The sequence below is a fragment of the Crocodylus siamensis genome, chromosome 4 (genome assembly GCF_052110815.1).
Source record: "Crocodylus siamensis isolate JL-2025a chromosome 4, ASM5211081v1, whole genome shotgun sequence".
Taxonomy (NCBI): domain Eukaryota; kingdom Metazoa; phylum Chordata; order Crocodylia; family Crocodylidae; genus Crocodylus; species Crocodylus siamensis.
In genome coordinates, this window is record NC_143398.1 from 118821362 (window position 1) to 118844172 (window position 22811).

The following is a 22811-nucleotide window of genomic DNA, read 5'->3' on the forward strand; positions in this document are numbered from 1 at the left end:
CATAAAGAGACGATCCTCCAAGCCCAAAGGGAAGTAATCCCAACATGGGTCAAAGGGGGCAGGAGGGTGCAAAAGCCCCCAAGGCATGTCAAAAGCATCTGAGAATGTCTCCTAGCTAAAAGGGAGGCCTACACCCAATGGAAGGGAGGTGTCATCACCAGGTGGGACTATACTGCAGTTGCTTGAGGATGCAGGGGGGCGGTCAGGAAGGCCAAGGTGGAGATGGAACTGGGAATAGCTTCCCGGATCAAGGACAACAAGAAGTCCTTTTTTAAATACATTGAGGGTAAAAAGAAGGTGCCGGGTAACATGGGGCCCCTGCAAGACATGCTAGGAAATCTGGTTGTCACACCAGATGACAAAGCTAACCTATTTAACAACTTCCTTGCCTCCATTTTTCTGAGCAGGAACCAGAACAGCCCCCCCCCGTCAGACCCCCTGCAGGCCCCAGGGGAGGCGCACCTAGGCCAAGGATCAGTGAGGATCTAGCCAGGGAACTTCTGGAGGGACTGGATGTATTTAAATCAGCTGGTCCAGACAATCTCCACCCTAGAATACTGAGGGAATTGGCTGAGGTCATTGTGGTACTCCTGGCATAGCTTTACGAGCACTCGTAATGCTCTGGAGTGGTGCCAGAGGACTGGAAGAGGGCCAGCGTGGTTTCCATCTTCAAAAAAGGGAGGAAGGAGGAACCTGGAAACTATAGGCCACTTAGTCTTACCTTGATCCTGGGTTAGCTCTTTGAGAGAATTATCTTGGCACATGTCCACGAGGGGCCAGCAGGGGAGGTTATGCTTAGGGGTAACCAACACGGGTTCATTAGAGGCAGGTCCTGTCAGACCAACCTGGTGGCCTTCTACGACCAGGTAACAAAATCCTTAGATGCAGGTATAGCAGCGGACGTAGTCTTTCTGGACTTTTGGAAGGCCTTCGACTCTGTCTCTCACCCCGCTGTCATTAAAAAACTGGGGGACTGTGGTGTCGACACCAACACAGTCAATTGGGTCACCAACTGGCTGGAGGGCCGCACCCAGAGAGTGGTAGTGGATGGGTCATTTTCGACCTAGAGGGATGTGGGCAGTGGGGCTCCCCAGGACTCAGTCCTTGGGCCCGCACTGTTCAACATCTTCATCAGTGACTTGGACAAGCGGGTAAAAAGCACCCTGTTCAAATTTGCCAATGACACTAAGATGTGGGGGGATATGGGCATGCTAGAAGGAAGGAATAGGTTATAATCAGACCTAGACAGGTTACAGGGGTGGGCGGATGAGAACAGGATGGGTTTCAACACTGACAGGTGCAAGGTGATGCACCTGGGGAGGAACAACTGGCACCATACCTACAGGCTGGGGAACTCCCTTCTTGGCAGTGCAGAGGCAGAAAAGGATCTTGGAGTCATCACTGATGCCAAGATGAACGTGGGCCGGCAGTGTGGGGAGGCAGTCAGGAAGGCCAACCGCACCTTGTCATGCATCCACAGATGCACTTGAGTAGGTCCAAGGAGGTGATCCTCCCCCTCTATGCGGCACTGGTCAGGCCACAGCTGGAGTACTGCATCCAGTTCTGGGTGCCGCACTTCAGGAGGGATGTGGACAATATGGAGAAGGTCCAGAGGAGAGCCACTCACATGATCGGGGGCAGCAGGTCAGGCCCTATGAGGAGAGGCTATGGGACCTGAACCTGTTCAGCCTCCACAGGAGAAGGCTGAGGGGGGATCTAGTTGCCTGTTACAAACTAGTCAGAGGGGACCAGCAGGTATTGGGGGAGTCTCTGTTCCCCTGAGCTCTACCAGGAGTGACTAGAAATAATGGTCACAAGCTGGCAGAGGGTAGATTCAGATTAGATATCATGAGGCACTATTTCACTGTCTGGGTGGCTAGGATCTGGAACCAGCTTCCAAGTGAAGTGGTGCTGGCTCCTACCTTGGTCTTTTGGACAAAGCTAGACAATCACCTTGCTGGGGTCATTTGACCCCAGTACTCTTTCCTGCCACAGCAGGGGGTCAGACTTGATGATCTGCTCAGGTCCCTTCTGACCCTACAAACTATGATAAGGGTGCTTAAGTGAGTGCCTGCCTGCTTGCTCATGCCTGAGCCAGACCTTCCACAGCACACTTAGCCAGGTTGAAGCAGCCCCAGGCTGGTAGGCTGATCCCTGGGGCTTCCTGGGCATACAATCTAACGGTGTGCCGGGGAGCAACAAACTGCGAAGCAATGAGCTATGATCATTCACTGTCAACTAGGCCCAATTTGTACTGACAGTGTAGAGATAAAAGGCTCTATGTCCTGTCACTTTTTCCATCAGCCATTAAGTTCTAGGTTTCCCACATTATTCAATAACATCTGTTCACCTTCTCTCCAGTACTGATGCTGTACTCTACTCTGTCTGCTAATATTTGCAGAAGGCTCGTTCATGGAACAGTGTTGCTCAGCATGGCATTGTACAATCACCTTCCAACAACAATGCTCGCACCAGGTATCTGTAACACAAGTTTACCAGCACCAGTCACACTGCAGGTAAGGATTTCTTTGGGACAAAAAGCATCTTTAAAATAAATATTGTCTGAGTCCATGGTTCTTCCAGATCACAGCAACTAAAAATCTATGCTCTTCTGTTTGAAGAGAGGCCTCTGCTTCAACAATATAACTCCTTTAGAGGGTGAGGGGAGAGTGTGATGATACATAACAGCAACTATACATGGTAGTTTCTAGATTTAGTAAAGGCTGTGGGATTGGGAAAGTTCTGCCCAGAGAAAATTATTATTTTTATTCTATGTTCAAAAATACCCAAGGCACAAATAGCTAATGTGGTACCTGACTCACAGCGGCCTTTTCAATCTGCACTTTTATTCTGTGTACTATTGAATTGCTTCCTATTACATACATAGCGTGCAACTAGCAATTAACTGAATCTTCAGAAAGGTCTATGGGGGATGGAGCTAGAAACAAAGGGCCATATATATATCTATACTGCTCTTCATCCCAGTCAACATGATGAGTTTTCACTGATATCAATATCAGCTGTGTGCAATCAAGGGCAGCATATGGCTTCCAAATATTGAAAAGACATTTTGTGCATCTCCAGTGTTGTCTTTTTCCCAGACTGAATTAGCAACTGTGTATTTATAGACAAAGCCAAAAGTTTTTCATATTAAAACACTAAATTATCATCATTAGCAGATGAAACACAAAGCTAAATTGAATGAATAAATGAGGCTGGCTTATATTTAAATGGATAAGAAACAGGATTTGCTGGTCAGAAGAGTGCATTTAAGAAGCTACCTTGAAATAGCTTTCTCCTATTAATAATAAAGGAAGGCAAGACAGTAAATGGCTACTAATTTAAAATTTGTCTCTCTGGTCAGAGAAACAGCAAAGGAAGATCCTGTCCTTCCTTGCCACCATTCTCAGACTATGTGACAGTAGCAGATGCTGTGAGTGTACTAGAAATGCTACCTAAAAAACTAGCTTTTAAAATTTGACTAGTATGTACATCTCTGGAGTTTTCTAGGAACCAGTTTTTGTTAGCAGTAATGGAGAGGGTGAATGCTGGTAAATACTGATTAGAAACACTACTTTTCTGGTCCCGCGGAGAATGTTGCTATCACAGTGCCAATTAGGTGTTAAAACCAGGGTGGGCAGGTTGAACTGGTTTAACAAAAAAAGTCTGAACATCCACCTATCCCTCCAACCAAATCCTAAACAATTCTGAGCCCAAGAGTTATCCAGTCCCTGGCTGCTGCAGCTGTTGTTCACCACTGCATGCTCTGCCCAACCCCAGCTCTTGCTCTTAAAACAGCAGCAATAATTTAGTGTCTCTACACCTGGTTACTGCTGCAAGAGCATCCCTATGGGGCTACTTTTATTGCCAGGGCATGGACTCCACAGGGGTGAGGCACCTCTCCTAAGTTGGCACCTGGGACTGGTACACCTTTCATGCTTCCTTAGTTACGGTACTGATCTTGGAAAGTTTTTGTACAATCTCCTAATATATAAAGTATCTTTTCTTTTCTTCCCATCCTTTCCCTTGCTTTTAAGATTGACTTTCCAGAAACTAAGTTGGACTTCATTAAACCAGAGCCTGAGGAGGAAAGAAATGACCTTGAAGAGCCAACTAAAGAGTGCCTGAAGCATATCAGACAGCTTTCACAGAAGCATTCTCTTTTGCTGTAAGTCTATCCAAGTCTTTCTCGTTTCTTCTGGTCTGACGGTTATGATGCAGTCATTCATACTTAACTGTATTCTTTAAAACTAGATATTTTTCAGCATATTAAGCCTGCCTTGATTCATTTGATAAAGTAACACTATTAGATAAGGGAAAAGACAGCACCGAAGTCAGAATAAACACCTGAGGGTAGCAGTGCCTTCTCCGTATCTTCAACTTTTCCCCCAAATGCAGGCTTTTATCTTTTTTGAACCTTGACATTAGAATCAAAAGGCTGATATAAAGCACAAACAGATGTTTGCAGCAGTATTAGCAATTAAAAGAAATTGGTCTGGATTTGAACCAGCACCACTAATAACGAGAAATCTGAGCTATAAGGCCATCTGTGCAAAGTGGCATTCAACCATTAGAAAGATGGTCTTGTCTCAGGTTCCTTGGTAAACAAGGAAACAATTATACAGAATTTAGCTTTTACAGCACATGCACAAAGAATAAGCAAAACAAAATATGTTGTATCTACTGAAGCAGTTCAGTAGCCCTAGATGAGGGGTGGACACTTATTTGGGCTGGAGGGCCTCTTAAGGAGTGTTGGTGAGTTGCTGAGGGATTGGGTGGAGGAGGGTAATTCATCCTATCCAGCCCACCAGCTATCACCAGGAGCCTGAAGAGGGAGGGTTGTGCCATGCACTGTTCCACTGTGCCACAGCCACAGCTATGGCTGGGTCCAGCTGTGCCATGTAGCAAGCAGACTCATCCACTCACCCTGTATCTACTCCCCCTCCACACCTAACTTCCTGCTGGTGCTCTGGCTGCACAGTCCTGGAACCATGGCCACCAGCAGCAAGGCCCACACAGGATGGGGTACTGAGTAGCCATTCCACCTCTCCACTGCAATGAGCTGCTGTTAGCACCATGCTACAACAGGGAAGTAATAGATTTATTAGACATTAGTGCTGGAAGAGACCTCGTAAGATCATTATGTCCAGCCCCGTGCCCAAAGGACAGAAAGTCAGTTAGGGTCAAAGAATCCCAGCAAGATAAGCATCCAAATGTTTTTTAAAAGTGTCCAGAGTAGGTGCTTGCACAACCTCTGGCGGGGAGTCTGGTCCAGGCCTTAGGGGCTTGGACAATAAAGAAGTTTTCCTTTATGTCCAGCCTAAAACAGACTTGCAGGAGTTTGTGATGGTTGGAGCTTGTCATCCCCTGGGGTGCTCTGGTGAACAGGTGTTCCCCCAGATCCTGAAGCACACCCCTTAGGCCACCACTAAGTCACCCCTGAGCCTGCACTTCTCCATGCTGAAAGAGTAACATAGCTCACAGCCTCTCTTCATAAGGCCTGTTTTCTTGACCTCTGATCATACACGTGGCTCTCCTCTGGACTCTCTCAAGCTTCTCCACATCCTTCTTGAATTGTGGAGCCCAGAATTGGATGCAGTACTCCAGCTGTGGCCTCACCAAGGCTGAGTACAGGAGGAGGATGACATCCTGAGTCTTGCTTAGGATGCTTCAGTAGATGCAAGCCAGAGTTTTGTTTGCTTTGCCAGCTGCAGTGCTGCACTGGTGGCTCATGTTCATCTTGTGGTCAGTCATGACCCCCAAGTGTCTCTTTTAGTCGTGGTGCTAGCAAGTGTAGCATTGCTGAGCCTATAAGTGTGATGGGGGGGATGGGACATTTTTGAAGTGAAGCACCTTGCATTTCTCTGTACTGAATGCCATCAGGTTTTCATCCACCAACCCTGCAAACCTATCGAGGTTGACCTGGATCACCAGCGTATCCTCAAGTATAGATACTCTTCCCCAAAGTTTGGTGTCATCAGTGAACTTGGCCTGTCTGCTTCTGATACCAGAGTCCAGATCATTTATAAAGATATTAAAGAGTACAGATCTGAGAACGGAGCCTTGGGAGACACCACTGGTCATGGAGTGCCATGTTGATTCAGTTACATCAACTACCACTCTCTGGGTCTGACCTCGGAACCAGTTCCCCAGCCATTGGACTGTAGTGTAGTCAAGGCTGCAGTTGCCCAATATTTTCATGAGGACATCATGGGACTTTCTTGAGACAGGTAGAGCTCATCCATGCACGTGAGGAAGGTTTGAGACTGATCAGATTTGGTTTGTGAGCAGCAAGTCACAAAGAGCACAACCCCTAGTTGGCCTCTCCATACTTGCAACAGGAAATTTGTCCCTAATACACTCCAAAAATGTTTTGAATTGCCTGTGCACTGCTGTATTGCCCTCCCAGCAGATGTCATGGTGATTGAAGTCCCTCATGAGAACCAGAGCCTGTGATCAGGGAACTTCTGCTAGAAGTTCAACCCAGAGATGTTCAACCGGCCTATCTGTAGGTTCATACAGGAGCTCTGAGCCAATCATACAGCTCTTGTACATACAGTGCAGCTCCTCTTCTCCCCTGCCTGTAAGGCCAGATTAACCCTTATTGGGCCCTAGGCAAACAAACTCATGGGCCCTACTTCTTTTTACTCGATAATTATAATATGTAAAATAGGCACAACTGGGCCCCATCTCCACTTAGGGCCCTAGGCATGTGCCTAGTTTGCCTATGCATTAATCTAGCCCTGCCTGCCTGCCCTTCCTGAAGAGTTTATATCCATCCATGACAATGCTCCAGTCATGAGAGCTGTCCCACCAAGTCTCTGTTATTCCAATCATGTCACAGTTCCATTACCTGTGCAACACCTTCCAATTCTTCTTGCTTCTTTCCCAGACTCTGTGCATTTGTGTACAGACACCTGAGGTAACCAGATGATTGTCCTGTTTTCTCAGGAAGAATAAGAAGGCCTCCCCTATCACTCCCTCCACTTTTGCCTCCTCCAGGCCACCTGCTTCCCCACTTGCCTCAGGGCTTTGGTCTCCACCCCTCTGGCAAACTAGTACTTCCCTTTTGAAAGTGTTTTGCATATTACCCTTGAGGCGAAGATTATGAGGTCCAAAGAGAAGTACTCGGTCTATGAAAAGTGTTCATTTGTCTCTGTCCTTTATCGTCTCCTGTGGTTATTCATTCTGAAGCACAGTTTTGTCTTGTTTTACTTCTATGGTTTCTGTAAGGGTATTTGGTGCACTGAATGAAAGAGACACATTCTGGGACAAATGGGTGTAGGACCCATGGCTTCAGATGGGAACAGCTATAGGCCCAAAGATGCCACCCCCAAATATGCCAACCTGAAGTTTACACAAGCAGTAGTTCTATCAGCTACTTAGGTCAAACTGTGGCTACTTCTTTTCTAGACCTAAGGAAGGATAGCTTGGGCCCTAAGATCTCTCCCAACTATACACTTGGTCCAATAAAAGAAATCACCCAAAAATCCTTACCCATTTACTATCTAAAATAATTTGTAGAGATAACCAGAGTAGAATTGGTGACATCAAAGTCTGCTGGTTGTCATTTTACTAGTCACAGTTAGTTTTGCTCCTTAATCCTTTATCATAGTCCAAAACTGCCATAATAATGCAGTAATTAACATAAAGTTGTGCTAGCCATCTTGGTACTGCTGCATGATATGCAGATGAAGAAGATTTTATTTAGTGATTTCTGTTTTGGAAAAAAAGTTTTGTAAAGAGAAAGAAAATAGTTATAGATAAAAAGTTAATACATTTAAAAATCTCTTATCTTCCTATTGCAACAGAACGTAATTTAAATTTATTTTCCTTTAACCATGCTCCCAAAGATTTGGGTTTTTTTTATTTGTTTTTTTCTTTTTTTTTCCCTGGTGAATAAGATTAGGCCTATGTAGTACTTTGATGGAATTCTTGTAAGGAAAACATGGGTGCTACAAGAAGTGGTATTAGTAGACAAGTGAGACTTTCTAGTTAGTATAAACACCAAATTACTCCACACTGTGTTACAGGGTATTGCTCTGATGGAAGGAATGACTTCTGGATGAGAAGAGCAAATGAGATCTCATCCAATCATAATAGCTGTCAGGGTCAGTGGGTCATTTAAAATGTCTCCTCCCCCAGTCCCCCCCCCCAATCAAGAATTTCTTGCATATTTATAGTGCCATTCACTTCTTTTCCCTAATTTATACCACTGATACATTTGAGTATAGGCTGTGCCATCCCTTTCTAAGCATAGTCATTATGGAACATTCCATTACATGCACAGAATATTCTGGTACACTGTAATTCACTAAATTCATTAAAGGTGATTATCTTCAAAAATGTGTTAGACAGACTATTAGTAGGAGTCACAGAAGTTGTATTTCACTAATGGGAAATTTGGGGATTTGTCACAAGTGGCAACCTGGATACATTAATGCTTCCATGACTACCAATGGACATATGAGCCAATTTCTTGTTCTGCTTTTTGTACTTTATTAAGTCTGGTCTTAGTGGTCTGAGGCAATCTCATGTGTGGCTTGCATAATTTCTGTGAAATTGCTTCCAAAGAGCAATGCAAGGTTTTAATACAAAAGATCCATACTTATGGGGCAATCATATTTGGGAAGGCCTCTAAGCCAAGTACTTTTTACTGTATCTATGGCAGAGGAGAAGGCAGCCCTTGGATTTTTTAACAGCTATAAGACAGGTTTCTATAAGTCCCTTGTGAAAAAGTCAATCTGTATCTAATCACATTTTTTACCATAAACATGCATGTGTTCTTCTTTCTTTATTTTTTGTATTTCAGGTGTTCTGTAGAGAAAAAAAGGAGGAATTGGGAGGGGCAGGGGGCATTTGATGGCAGTATAGCCTTAAAGCACTCATTGATTACAATCCTTTCACTCAGATGTGATTTAAAAATAGGAAAACATTAAGTCAGAAGAACATTGACTCAAAAGAAAGAAGGAAACTTTCACCCTAAAAGTGGAGTGCATGTGCACGTGTGTATAAAAGGACTGTGAAGATATTCCTGTTAGCTAACCATGTAGCTGAAAGGGAGTCCCCATTATGAAAGGGAAAGGCTATGCTCCTCCAACTGAGGTCTCTTTGCCTACGTCATTGCTGTGATGAATCAGTGTCCATGCATATTGTTATGATGCCCTTAATTTATTAATTTCATCCTTTTGATCTTTTTAGAGAAATCTGTAACTTCTAATCTGTAACTTCTATAGCCTTTTCAGGTTATCAAAATTGTGATACTGGTCAACACTGGGACATTCTCAAGAGCAAGTTATACTTGGCTGAGATGGGTTAGTCAGGGATGATCTTGCCTTGAGCAGGGGCTAAACAAGATGACCTCAAGAGGGCTCTTCCCTATTTGTAAGATCTATTTTTTAATTCTGGTTCTACTAGGCTTCTTATGCAGCTGACTTCCATCCCCTAATGTCTGTGCCTTGGCTAACCTATTACCAAGGGAAGATATTGACCAACCTCATAGAAAGTGAAATATCTTAAATGTTTGGGAAAAAAAACCATTAAGGTCCTGTTGTGCAGAGAGGTCTGCACACTTAAGTTGTTCAGGATAACAGTTTAAGTCTTATATTTATTAACAGTTATATGGCAAAGTATGCAATGCTGTGAGCCAAAGTATGGTAGAAACTTGGTTGTTAAGGACTACGACAAGCAGTTTTTAAGAGTCCTACTCAAGTCGTTATAAATGGTAGGACAATGAGATAAAACAGGATTATCCAACTATTGGCCTTGGGGCTGCATACAGCCTAACAGAAGTTAATTTGCAGCCCCTGGGTTCCCATCTGGTCATCATTCCTCCCTTCTATCATTCCAGCTGCCTCAATAGCCAGGGATATCCATCTTCCATCCTTTAGTTCCCAGGTTCTTCCCCTGTCCTAGGGAGCAAGGTGATGCAGCATGGCCCAGGGGTCCTGCATAGTGTGATATAAATGGGGAACCCTTGACTGGGGAGCTAAGGATAAGGCTGGGATACTTGCATGACATGTGGCCCAGGGGGCCCATGAATTGTGCTTATGTGGCCTCCAGGGTACATGGCCACCAGGGTGTGCTGTCCCTAGCCATTTAGGGACTGACATTACACATAAACCAGTTTAAGAGATCAGAAATTGGTTTAAACCTGTAACGGAACAGGCAGTGCATAAAAACCAATTTCAAATGGCTGAAACTGGTTTGAGATAAACCTGGTTGAATGTAGTATCAGACTTAATTGATTTGGCTCAAACCAGTTTATGCAATGTCTGTCCCAGACACCTTGCTGGTTTAAGATAAACTGGAGACCCTGAGCATCCTGGCATGCTCTGTGCTGGGCAGGGCTCTCTGCTCTGCAGCAGAGCTGACCCCGTCCCTCTGCTCTCTAGCCAGAGCAGGGACCAGCCCTAGTAGAGACACTGGCTGGCATGGCTCCATTAAGGTAAAGTGGGCAGGAAGGGGATTAATACTTCCCTCCTTCCCCTCTTCCTGCACTGCAGCCAGGATCAGCAGAGGGGAGGGGCAGCAGTGGTGGCTTCTGCAGCTGACAGACCCCAACTGCAGGGTAGAAAGGAGGGAGGAATTAATCCTTCTCCCTGCCCCCTTCACCTTAATGGGCCCATGCTGGGTAGGTTCTCCTGCAGGGTTGGAAGGGGACTCTGTTCCATGCTGGGGAGGATTCTTCCCCCTCCTTCTCCTCCCAGGGTGGGCCGGGGGAAACAGTGAGGCACTGGATGGGGACTCTTCCTCCTCCTCCCTTTCCCCTTGCCCTGCCACCACAGGACTGGGGCAGGGTGCTCCATGCAATGCTGCCCAACCCTGGGTGGGGACAGGGGGAGGCTCTGTTCCATGCTTGGGGGAACTTTTCCCCCTTCCCCTCCTCCCAGAGGAGCAGCCCCAAGCATGGAGCTCAGCTGGGCATGATGTCGTTGGGGCATGTAGGGGATTCCCCCCATGGCTGCACACACTCTCCCAATGGCTGCAGCCCCAAGCATGGAGCTCAGCTGCGCAGGGTGGAGGTAGGGGGTATAGGGGACTCCCCCCTTGGCTGCACACATTCCCCCCAGGGCTGTGCTCCTCAGCCCCAGTGCAGCACTGGCTGTCTCTATCCCTGGGGGAGCCTCTAAACCCAGTGTGGAGCTGCAGGCATGACACAGAGCTACAGGGATAGAGGCAGCCAGCACTGTGTAGGGATGAAGAGCGTAGCATGCCAGGTGCTTCTATCCCTGCAGCTCTGTGCCATGCCTGCAGCTCACTCTGATGGAGAATCCCTTCATAATGCTTTGCAGGGAAGCAGGGGTGGGGCTCACTCCAATTCCAGCAGCGTGCGAGCATGGGACTGCACAGTGGGGAATGGGGGAAGCGTCTGGCTCCAGTGCTGGAGCTGCAATCTCAGGCTCAGAGCCCCAGTGGGGGATAAGGCAGGCTCTGCTCTCTCCCCCAGCACAGCACTGCCTGGAGCCCTTGCACCAGGCACGAGTACCCAGACCTCCTGACCTGCTGCTTCTGCCAGGCAGTGGGGTCTGCAGCCATGGGGGGAGTCCCCTAGACCCCCCACCCTGCCCAGCTAAGCTACCAGTGCCAGCCAGGCAGTCCTGTGTGCTCATTTTGCTCCCAGCTGTCAGGGAGCTACTGGGGCCTGGCCACACCTCCCTCCTCAGCTCAGCTTCCCTATGGAAGGGAAGGGAGGGCTGCTCTAGTGCCTCTGGGCTTCTGGCTTAAGCCACTGCAGGCATGTGCTGAACGTCTATCCATTTAACCGGTTCACTCTGCAGGTTAGACTAACCTGCAAAGACTGAATCAATTCAGGCTTGGGCTTTTTGAATGTCTGTCCCTAGCCTTAGAAGATGTACACCCCTGAGGTAAAAGATTTTAGAAATGGGCAGAAAGGGCAACTTTGCCTTCGCAATACTTCTGTGAGTTTGGCAAGCAAAACCAGCCTTGCATTGAACAGCTAGATGCTGATACAAGTTTGCCAGGTTGTAGAGTGACTGTTAAGACAATTTGAGTATGCCTGTATTTCTCTGGGGTAGAGTTTGTATTCACAGTCAGCATCAGAGCCAGAAGTTGCATTTTCTACCGTTAGCTTTTTCTTTCCTCTCCCCTTTTACGTATGCTCAGGACTCAAACAACAAGGACAGCTCAAAACCATCTAAATTCACTTTTGTTCTTTCTCCCCAAGAATTGGAGCTAATATTAGTTTTATTACCACCTAAAAATGATACTATCACACTGTGGTGTGGGGGAGGGGGGTTCCATATAAGATTGTTCAACTAAAAGAAACAGAGTTATGGAAGTTATTAAAAAGAAAACTGTAGTAAATGGTTTAAGTTTCAAATGCTTTAACAATTGTTTTCTTTGTTTCTTTGCCGTTAATAAAAATAAGAGATTTCTAATGGCAGTTGTCATGAGACTAGTAACCTGGCAATAACTTGACATAGAATCATATCATAGAAGTAGGGTCGGAAGGGACCTTGTAGATCTTCAAGTCCGACCCCCCACCTGAGCAGGATTAAAATTCGGCTCAGATGACTCCAGCCAAGCAGGCATCAAGCCTCTTCTTAAAGACCCCAAGGGTAGAAGCCAGCACCACTTCCCTTGGAAGTTGGTTCCAGATCCTAGCCTCCCTAACTGTGAAGTAGTTCTTACAGATGTCTAATCTAAACCTTCTCTCCAACAATTTATGGCTGTTATTCCTTATTATGCCAGGAGGCACTAGGGGAAACAAGGTCTCTCGCAAACCCTTCTGGTCCCCCCTAGTAAGTTTATAGATGATCACCAGGTACCCCCTCAGCCTTCTCTTGTGAAGGCTGAACAGATTCAGGTCCCACAGTCTCTCATTGTAGGGTCTGCCCTGTTATGCCTGGATCATGCAGGTGGCCCTCCTCTGGAACCTCTCCATGTTGTCCACATCCCTCCTGAAGTGGGGCGCACAGAACTGAACACAGTACTCCAGTTGTGGCCTGACCAGTGTCGCATAGAGATGGAGGATCACCTCCTTGGCCCTACTTGGGATGCACCTGTGGATGCATGACAAGGTCCGGTTAGCCCTGCCAACCACGACCTCATATTGTCAGCCCATGTTCATCTTGGAGTCAGTAATGACGCCAAGATTCCTTTCTGCCTCCGTGCTCTCAAGAAGGGAGTTTCCCATCTTATAAGTGTGCTGCTGGTTACTACTGGCCAAGTGCAGCGCCCTGCACTTGTCAGTATTGAAATGCATCCTGTTTTTCTTAGCCCACCCCTGTAACCTACCCAGGTCTTGCTGAAGTCTTTCCCTCCCTACTAGCATTCTCACCTCACCCCAAATTTTGGTATCATCAGCAAATTTAAACAGGTAGCTTTTCACCCCATCGTACAAATCACTGATAAATTGAACAGTGCGGGCCCAAGGACCAAGCCCTGGGGGACTCCACTGCTCACTTCCCCCCAGGACGAATATGACCCCCCCCCCCACCACCCTCTGAGTACGACCCTTCAGTCAATCTGCAATCCACCTGACTGTGTAGGCATCAATGCCACAGTCACATGTTTTTTAATGAAGATGGGGTGGGAGACGGTGTCAAAGGCCTTGCTGAAGTCCAGAAAGACTATGTCCACGGCAACACCTGCATCCAATGCTTTTGTGACCTGATCATAAAAGGCAGTCAGGTTGGTCTGACATGACCTGCCCCTAATGAAACCATGCTGATTGCCTTTGAGCATCATCCCTGAAGCCGGCCCATTGCAGATGTGCTCCTTGATGATCTTCTCAAAGAGTTTCCCTGGGATTGAGGTAAGACTGACGGGCCTATAGTTGCCCGGGTCCTCCCTCCTCCCTTTTTTAAAGATGGGGACCACGTTGGCTATCTTCCAATCATCTGGCACCTGGCCCGAGCACCACAAGCGCTCGTAAAGCCGTGCCAAGGGCCCTGCAATAACCCCTGCTAGTTCCCTCAACACCCTGGGGTGGAGAGCATCTGGACCCGCTGATTTGATCATGTCCAGCCCCTCCAGAAGCTCTCTAACCTGGTCCTCCCCAACCTGAGGTCTGGAGGCGTTCCTCTCGAGTCCATCTTCTATCACGGTGGGGAAGTCCCAGTCCCTGCACAAGAAAATGGAGGTGTGCTTTCTCCTCTGGTGCAACCACCAGATTGCCCAGAGAATCTTGCAGGGGCCCCACATTTCCCGGTGCTTTCTTCATCCTCCCTATATATTTGAAAAAGGGCTTTTTATTATCTTTGATCCTGGATGCTAGTCCTAGCTCTATGTCCACCTTAGCTTTCCTGACAGCCCCCCTACAGGCCCGAGCAAAGGAGGTATACTCCTCTTTGGAGATAGCACCCACCTTCCACCGGTTGTACACCACCTTTTTGGCAATCAGGCATTCCCAGACACCCTTGGTGAGCCAGGGGGGCTTCCGGGCACTCTTGCCCCCCTTGCTTGTTGTTGGAATGGTCACCCCTTGGGCCCTGAGTATTGTCTCCTTAAGGAATGACCACTCATCTTGGGCACTGAGTTCCCCTGCTCTCAAGAACCCCAGCACCTCTCCCACTAATCTCAACTCATTGAAGTTGGCCCTCTTGAAGTCTAGGGCTACCGCCTTGCTGCAAGCCCTTGACACCCTGTGCTCAATGGTGAATTCCAGCAAGCGATGATCACTGTCACCCAGGTGGTCAAGGACCTGGACGCCCCTTACTAGGTCATCGCCTGTGGCCAGGACCAGATCCAACAGGGGGACTGTGATCCTCTGGTGGGACTGTGCACCTCCTGAATTAAGCGGAGGTCCTGTATCTCAGCCAGGAACCTCCTGGAATGGTCCGACCTGGCTGACTCTTCCTCCCAGCAGATGTCTGGGTAATTTAAATCACCCATGACAACTACATCCCTTGCCTTAAGTGCTTCTGCAAGCTGGCCTGAAAATTCCCAGGCCAGCTCCTCCCCTTGGTTGGGGGGTCTGTAGTAGACCCCCACTGTTAGATCCCTCTCCCCACGGCCCCTTTGTATCTTGACCCAGAGCACTTCAGCTTGCCCCTCCTCTGACCCCATTCTGCTGGCAGAGGATGTGTATTGCTCCTTGACATAGAGCGCCACACCCTCACCTTTCCTTCCTTCTCTATCCCGCTTGTAAAGCCTATAGCCTCTAATGCTAACTGCCCAGTTGTGGGATGAATCCCACCATGTTTCTCTAAGCCCTATTATGTCTGGGTCTGAACTGGCTATTCTTAGGGCGAGTTTTTCGTGTTTGTTCCCCATACTATGAGCATTGGTATAGAGGCATTTAAGTCCTTGCATAGCTGCGTGTGCCACCCCCTGATTTGGGAGAGTGTCTGGACCCCTGTTTCTTACCTGGGCACTCCTTGCATTTGTCACCTGTCTTGCTCGGGTGGTGTCTCCTCATCTTCCTGTGGCCCCCTCCCCCGGCGAGGCTAGTTTAAATCTTGCCGTATGAGATCAGCCAACCTGGAAGAGAAGACACACTTGCTTTTAGGAGAGAGGTGAAGCCCATCCCACCCCAGCAAGTCCCCCGCCCGAAAGCATGGGTCTAGGAACCCAAGGCCTGCCTGGCTGCACCAACTGCATAAGCGCCAGCTGACCTCACCAATGCAGGCCTCATGTCGCCGTCCCTACCTACTCACCAGAAGAGAGGCAAATACCACCTGCACCCCCATCTCCTTAAGCTTGTCCCCCCAGAGCCTTGAATTCCTTCATAATGCAGTCAGGGTTGCCCCTGGCCGTGTCATTCATTCCCATGTGGATGACAACCATGGGGTACTGGTCTGCAGGTCGGATGTAGGCTGGGATCCTCTCCATGATGTCCCTAACCCAAGCCCCAGGCATGAAGCAGACCTCTCTCATCATGGGGTCAGGCCGGCAGATGGGATCTTCCAGTCCTCTTAGGATGGAATCTCCGATGACGAGGACCCAGTGTTTCTTCCTGCTGATGTTCGCTCTCTGCCCATTCTTTGTCATGTGGGGAGTGGCATTGTCCCTACTGGAGGCAATTTCTCTGTCTTTCTCCATCACAGCTGCCAGGGCATCGAACCTGTCAGGCGGGAATCCGCTTTTTAAAGCCCGTGGCTTGAAATTTCCTCGGTTGACCCCTCAGCCAATTATGCCTTCTGGCTAGGCCAGAAGTGCATGCTGGCAGCCCCGCCACCTACCAACCCTCCCACTGGGATCCTGGGGTGGCAGGCTATACCACCCCAAGGGACTAGCCAGAGCTGCCCCCCCACTTGGGGGAAAGGCCCCTGCTAGATCCCCTCCCCCGCGGTCTGCCTGCCTGCGTGTGGCTCCCTGTCAGGCAAGCTAAGAGGGCTCTGAAGGGCTTCCCCTCCAGATCCACCTCAGCTGTGCTGTACCCTCTGCCCCACTTACCTTAGGAGGAATCAGTTGTTGCTGCCCCTGCCGCTGTCTCCTCCACAGCTGCTGCCTTCACCGCCGAGGTAAGGGGGTACACGTGTGACACGTGTGCCCTGCTCCCCAGCTGCTGGGAGAATTTCAAACCGCGGGTTTATGTGGTACATAAATGAGGTACCACATTTAACTGCTTAATATTGTAACAAATAAAGCAGGGTTTATCAGTATCTTATCCCTTGTTGGATTCAAAACATTTCCTTATCACCACAGCAATCTTCAAATACTGCGTATGTGCAAAGGACTTTCTGCCATGGACTGAACATCTTTTCCTATGTAAACTTTTATTGCAGCGGAGAAACCTAAAAACCCTTTGTCTCTGATCAAAGCTTTAAAGATAGCCATTAAATAAGCAGTAATACTGTAAAACAAGAGTGGAAAAAGAAAACCATCCTGTTTCAAAAGAGGAATGGGGTAAAAATGTACAATTTTGAAAGCCAGATATAAGAAAAGCTTGATCACTTATCTCCTCTTTTTAAGCATAATGGAGGCTTTAGTAGATTTAATCTTCATTATGGACTGTCAGGTTCAACAGATGCAGTTTGAAAGCCTGAACGTCTCTAAAATCAACATGCATGAGGTGTCCTGTTATTGAACTGTCCTGATGAATGCTGTCTAAGTATAAAGAAAAAATATTACTAATCATCACAAGCCAGAGCTCTCAACCACATCAGTACCATCTTTTCTATGTTTGACCTCTCCTCTCAGTGGCATAACTAGGCAGGGTGACAGGACAACAGCCCTAGGTGCCCATGGGGATGGGGGATGAAAAAAAAGAGCTTATACCACAGCTGTGTAATTGTAATTATGGCAGCAGTGATAACAGGGAGTCTCTACTGGCCCCAAGTGCAGCCTCTTCCCTGGGTCCCTGACTCTGTTCTTATGCTGCTGCCTCCCCTATAAACAAATACCAGGATTGCTGGTTGCTGCTATTGTGAACACCCGATTAACTGATCTGTAATAAGGATATTGAAGACCACAACGATGCCACTTGCTTCTGAAGATTAAAATATAGTTGTTATAGTTGTTATAACAATTTGTTTAAGACTGGTACTACAGTTCTTATTAGTTCAGGGGTGGGCAAAATATGGTCTGTGGGCTTGATCCAGCCTGTGGTTGGGCACCTATCAGTTGAATGTATCCTGCCCATGGCTGCCCCCACAGTGCCCTGCATGGAGCTGTGCCCTGCCCGTTTCCACTTAGAGAAGCCCTATCAACAGCCCTAGCCAGCAGGGCTGCTCCCAGGGCTGCTCCCAGGGCTGCCTGGCTACTACTTGGCTCCTCCCAGCCCCCTGCTGCCTTCAGCAGCTCCTCCTCCTCCTGCCCCTGCTGTGCTGCTCCAGGCAGCAGATAATGCAAAGAAGGGCAGTGGCCATGGGGACATATGTTGGGCACCACAGACCCAACCTGGCAGTGGGGGAAGCTGCAGCCAGGCATGCGTGGGGCTCCAGTTCCTGGCCATCTTCTACCTACTCAGCTTCACACAGGTGGCTGCTCATCACACTGGATGGGCAGAATGGATGGAAAGCAACTGGGAGCTGAAGTTGGAGCCCTGCATGCTGGGGCAGGAGCCACCTAGCTGCAACTTCCCTCTTGCCTGGTTGAGCCTGTGGTTCTCATAGTCCTGGGCATCTGCTGCTGGCATGCTTCCCCATGGCTTCCCTATATTTCCTGTTGCCCAAAATGGTACAGCATGAGCAGGAGGAGCCATTGGAGGTGGAAGAAGCCAAGCTGCTGTGGTAGCAGCCCTGTGCTCGCTGGACAGGGCCAGGGCTGGGGCAGTGTTGTCTGGCTAGTACAGGGTAAGTGTGGGTGGGAACGCAGTGCAGGCTATCCCAAGTGGGAGTGGATTAGGCTTAGCTCCATGTAGAGTGCCATGGAGGCAGCAGTGGACCAAAGAGCAGACCAAACCTGCGCTGCACAGCCTGGGCGAGCTCTGCTGTACATGCCCCCTACTCCCCACTCCATCCCTTCCCCCCAACTCCAGCCAGCTCCCGGGACCTAGTGCATGGGTTGCCCTCCACACAAATGCACACACACCCCTCCACACATACACATCCCACAACCCCCACACAATCACCCCACACAGCTACCCCACATCCCCCCTACACACCCATCCATACACCCCTCACATACTCACCCCCACACATACACCCACACAGACCCTCCCCCCCACAATATACAAGAGTAAGACTATTTTGAGCTATTATGCTATTGCCTTTATATACTGAAAAAACATAAATCTGGACAAAAAATACTTTTTGAAATAAAATTAAAATATGCTATAGATGTTTGATTTTTAGTAGATGAGTTGTTTTTTTATCTATAATTTGTTAAAATGATATCTTCTGAAAGATTTTGTGTGCAGCCCTTGACAGCTCACTGGAACGGGGGCTCAGGCAGAACCCCTGTTACTGGGGAAACCCAGGGCACAGGGGATTAAGAGAACTAAGACACAGCAGTGGGGGGCTTGGTACACTGGGTGAGGATTAGGTTAATCATGGCCACTGCTACAAATAAAAGGCAGGGCTAGAAATCAAGTGGTTGATCTCAGGGTACTGGAGTGAAGGGGAGTGATTGCTGCAGAGCTGGCGGAGCAAGAAGGACACTGTGGGCAAGGCTAGCACCGGTGAGACAAGGGATACTTAACCCAGGGCCAGTGGCCAGTGGGCAGCTGGCTGGATCCCAGGGAGGTTGGGAATGTGGCCCTCAGAGACCAAACTCCAGGAAACAACTAGCTCTTGAACAAAGTGGCAGACAAACAGCTGAATGAAGCATTGGAGAGTGAGCCACGATTGGGAAATGAGCTACAGGGAAAGCTCATTCAGGGCACAGGGGCTGACAGGAGGCTGGCGAGACCCTAGGAAGGCTGAGGAACCAGACTCCAGAGAAGGATCCCCAGAGACAGCGGGATCTCAATGGGAGCAGCAGAGAAACAGCCACAGCCAGGAACAGAGCAGCAGGAAAACTGCAATCAACTAAGCGGTGATACAACTGCTTCTGTGTTAATGAGGCAATTAGCGAGGTCAGCTGCATTGTATCCACTTCACTAAAGATAAGCACTTGGTGAAACTAACACCCAGGTGGTCTGGTGTTTCTCACCCTCTCCCCTCAGGAATTAACATCTAAATCTTTTTACCATCTTAAGCATGGCAGGTGAGTCCTGGGGAAGAGAAGGGACGTGCAGCTGACCCATGCCAACAAAGTGGTGCATTGGCTGGGAAACCCAAGCCGTACAGGGAGTACCATAAAACCATGGAGCCCATGGACATTCAGACTCCAGCAGACTGGCAGCAGGCCCATAATATTACCCTACAGCTGTTACAGGGCCAGCAGGCACAATTGGAAGATATGGTCTGAGTGCAGACACAAGAAGCAGAGGCCAGGATCAGACTGTTTTCTCAACAGCGGGATCTAAGCAAAAAGATTGAAGCCCAACAAGCATCCCTGGGGAGAGCTGAAGAAGGCTCCCATTTCCTAGGATGACACCCCAGGATGATGTGGATGCCTATCTAGAAGCTTTCAAGAGAACAGCCACCACTTGTAAGTGGGACCCAAGCAGCTGGGCAATGCATATAGGTCCCCTTCTCATTGGCCCTGCACAAGCAGCCTAATGGGCTCTCACATGAATGGAGGACAGACACTATGGGAAGGTAAAGAAGGCCATACCCTAGCATCTCGAGATATCCTCAGACATGTATCAGCAGAAGTTCTGGGCCTGGAAAGAGACAGAGGGACTACACCCACTCCTGCTTGCACAAACTCTGAGAGATCTGGTGGAACAATGGCTACAAGCAGAGACCAGGTCCATAAGGGAGGTAGTGGACTGCATCATCCTGGAACAGTTCCTTGTTTCCCCTAGTGCCTCCTGGCATAATAAGGAATAACAGCCATAAGTTGTTGGAGAGTAGGTTTAGATTAGACATCCGTAAGAACTACTTCACAATTAGGGCAGCTAGGACCTGGAACCAACTTCCAAGGGAAGTGGTGCTGGCTGCTACCCTTGGGGTCTTTAAGAAGAGGCTTGATGCCTACCTGGCTGGAGTCATCTGAGCCGAATTTTTCTCCTGCTCAGATGGGGGGTCGGACTTGAAGATCTAGAAGGTCCCTTCCAACCAGACTTCTATGATTCTATGATTCTGACTGATCTAGGGGGCAGCACTCAATGCTGGGTCAGGCAACATCAGCCAAAGATGGTAGAAGAAGCCTTGCACCTACCCAAGGACTATGTTGAAGCCGAAGCAGAAGGTGAGGGCCCTAAGAAGGAGTGTTCAGATGGGACTGGGATGATGCAATCATCGGAATGCTCTGGCAAAAGAAGAGGAGAGGGGACCCAACTCTCAGGCCAAGAACCCAGGGGCTGGGATGCCAGGGACATAACCTGCTATAGGTGTGGAGGAAAAGGACATGTGTTGTGATTCTGTCCACACACACCCCAAGCTGAGGCAATGGTAGAGAGTCCTCATGAAGAGAAAATGAACTGTAGTTTCAGGAGATACAAGGGGCCCAAACATCAGAATAAGCCAGTACTCGAGGTCTGAGTGGGAGAAGCCATCAGCCCTGTAGTCATCAACGCTGCCTGTTCCCAGTCCATGATAAGGGCAGACCTAGTACCCACACAGCTAGGAAGCCCAGAGTTGCCTATGACTATTGTCTGCATCCATGGGGCCTCATACACTTACAAGAGAAGATGGCTGCGGCTGTCAGTGATGGGTCGCACAGAAGAGATAGTGGTGGGGTTAGCAGAGACATTCCCCTGCCCCATGCTCCTGGGAGTTGATTGGCCACACTTGAAAGAAGTAGTCTCCCAGGTACTACGGGGCATACGGGGCCTGTCAACTTCAGACGGAGCCCACGAGGAGAAAACAAATCTATCATGTTAACTTACTGAAGAAGTGGTGTCAAACGGAGGGGTGGATGATACAGGATCCAATTGAATGTGAAGAACTATAAGGGGATACAGAATCTTGGAGGTTGGAGAGCCCTCACCAAGACCTGAGGTAGATGACCGACTTGACCTCAAACAGCAAGAGACTTTGAGGGCCTTAATAACCGAATATCATGATGTGTTGTGTGAGATCCGGGGGGAAGCCCGGGGAGTAGTATATCACATCCAGATCCTACCCAGACAGATCATACACAATCACTGAAGGAGGCTACCCTGACACCTGTCACCCACGGTCAAACAGGAGGTTGAAGTGACGAAGAAGTTGGGCATCACTGAGGAATCTAAGAGCCCCTGGAGAAGCCCAGAGTGGTGGTCCTGAAGGCAGATGGCTCCATCAGGTTGTGCATCGATGATCACAAGGTAAACGAAATAGCAATGTTTGATGCTTTTCCAATGCCCCAGGTAGAAGATATGCTGGAAAACATAAGCCAAGCCAAATACATCTCAACCTTGAATCTCACAAAGGGCTATTAGCAGATCCTGATGACACTGACCCACAAGGAAAAAACTGCCTTTAGAACCCCATGGGGCTTATTTCATTTCAGGAGGATGCCATTTGGACTCCATGGGGCGGCAGCCTTGTTCCAGCATCTGGTGGACCAACTGTTAGCATCCCATCAAGAATATGCGGCCATGTATGTTGACATCATCATCTTCTCCAGCGACTGGGAAACACACTGCTACCACCTACGGGAGATCCTCAATGACCTCCGATGGGCCAGGCTAACCACAAATCCCCAGAAGTGCTCACTGGGAAAGAGAAAGACCCAGTACCTCAGATTCATGGTCGGACAGGGAAAAATAAAGCCCATAGCTGACAAAGTGGCAGCCATAAGACGACACTCCTTGCCTCAAACACTCAGACAGGTACGGTCTTTCCTGGGTTTCACCAATTACTACAGGTGCTTTATCAAGGATTTTTCAGAGAAGGCAGCACCCCTGACAGATGACCAGAGGACGGAGGAACCAGATCCAATGAACTCATCCTAGCCTTCAGACAAGTTAAGGCAGTCCTATGCCAGCACCCGGTGCTTTATACCCCAGATTTTGAAAAGGTTTTTTTTTTTTTTTTTTTTTACAAACGGATGACTCTGACACTGCATTAGAAGTTATCCTCTTCCAAGAAAAGGGGGAGAAGAGAGACCAATAGCCTTTGCCAGCACAAAACTGACACCCACAGAAACCTGATATTCCACAACTGAGAGAGAATGCCTAGCTATCTGGTCTGGGGTGGAACTCTTTTGTTATTACTTACTAGGCCGGAAGTTTGTATTAATCACAGACCATGCACCCTTACACTGGCTACAAACAGCCAAGCTAGATAATGCTAGGCTAATAAGATGGTCTCTTGTTTTACAATCCTTTTATTTTACAGTGAAGCACCAGTTGGGAAAGAAGAGTAGGAATGTTGACTTTCTGTCACGCACCGAAGACACGACAGATACTGGTGAAAGGGCAAAGT

At 48.3% G+C, this 22811-nt stretch overlaps 1 protein-coding gene across 1 annotated transcript in view; it reads left to right on the plus strand.

Moving 5' to 3' along the window:
- The window catches only part of PIK3C2G (phosphatidylinositol-4-phosphate 3-kinase catalytic subunit type 2 gamma), a 367788-nt gene that overhangs the window by 107067 nt on the left and 237910 nt on the right, over positions 1 to 22811 (plus strand). The window contains exons 13-14 of the mRNA XM_090041603.1: positions 2402 to 2516; positions 4038 to 4168. Of these exons, the coding sequence (XP_089897729.1) occupies positions 2402 to 2516; positions 4038 to 4168 (246 nt within the window). The remainder of the gene's footprint in view (positions 1 to 2401; positions 2517 to 4037; positions 4169 to 22811) is intronic.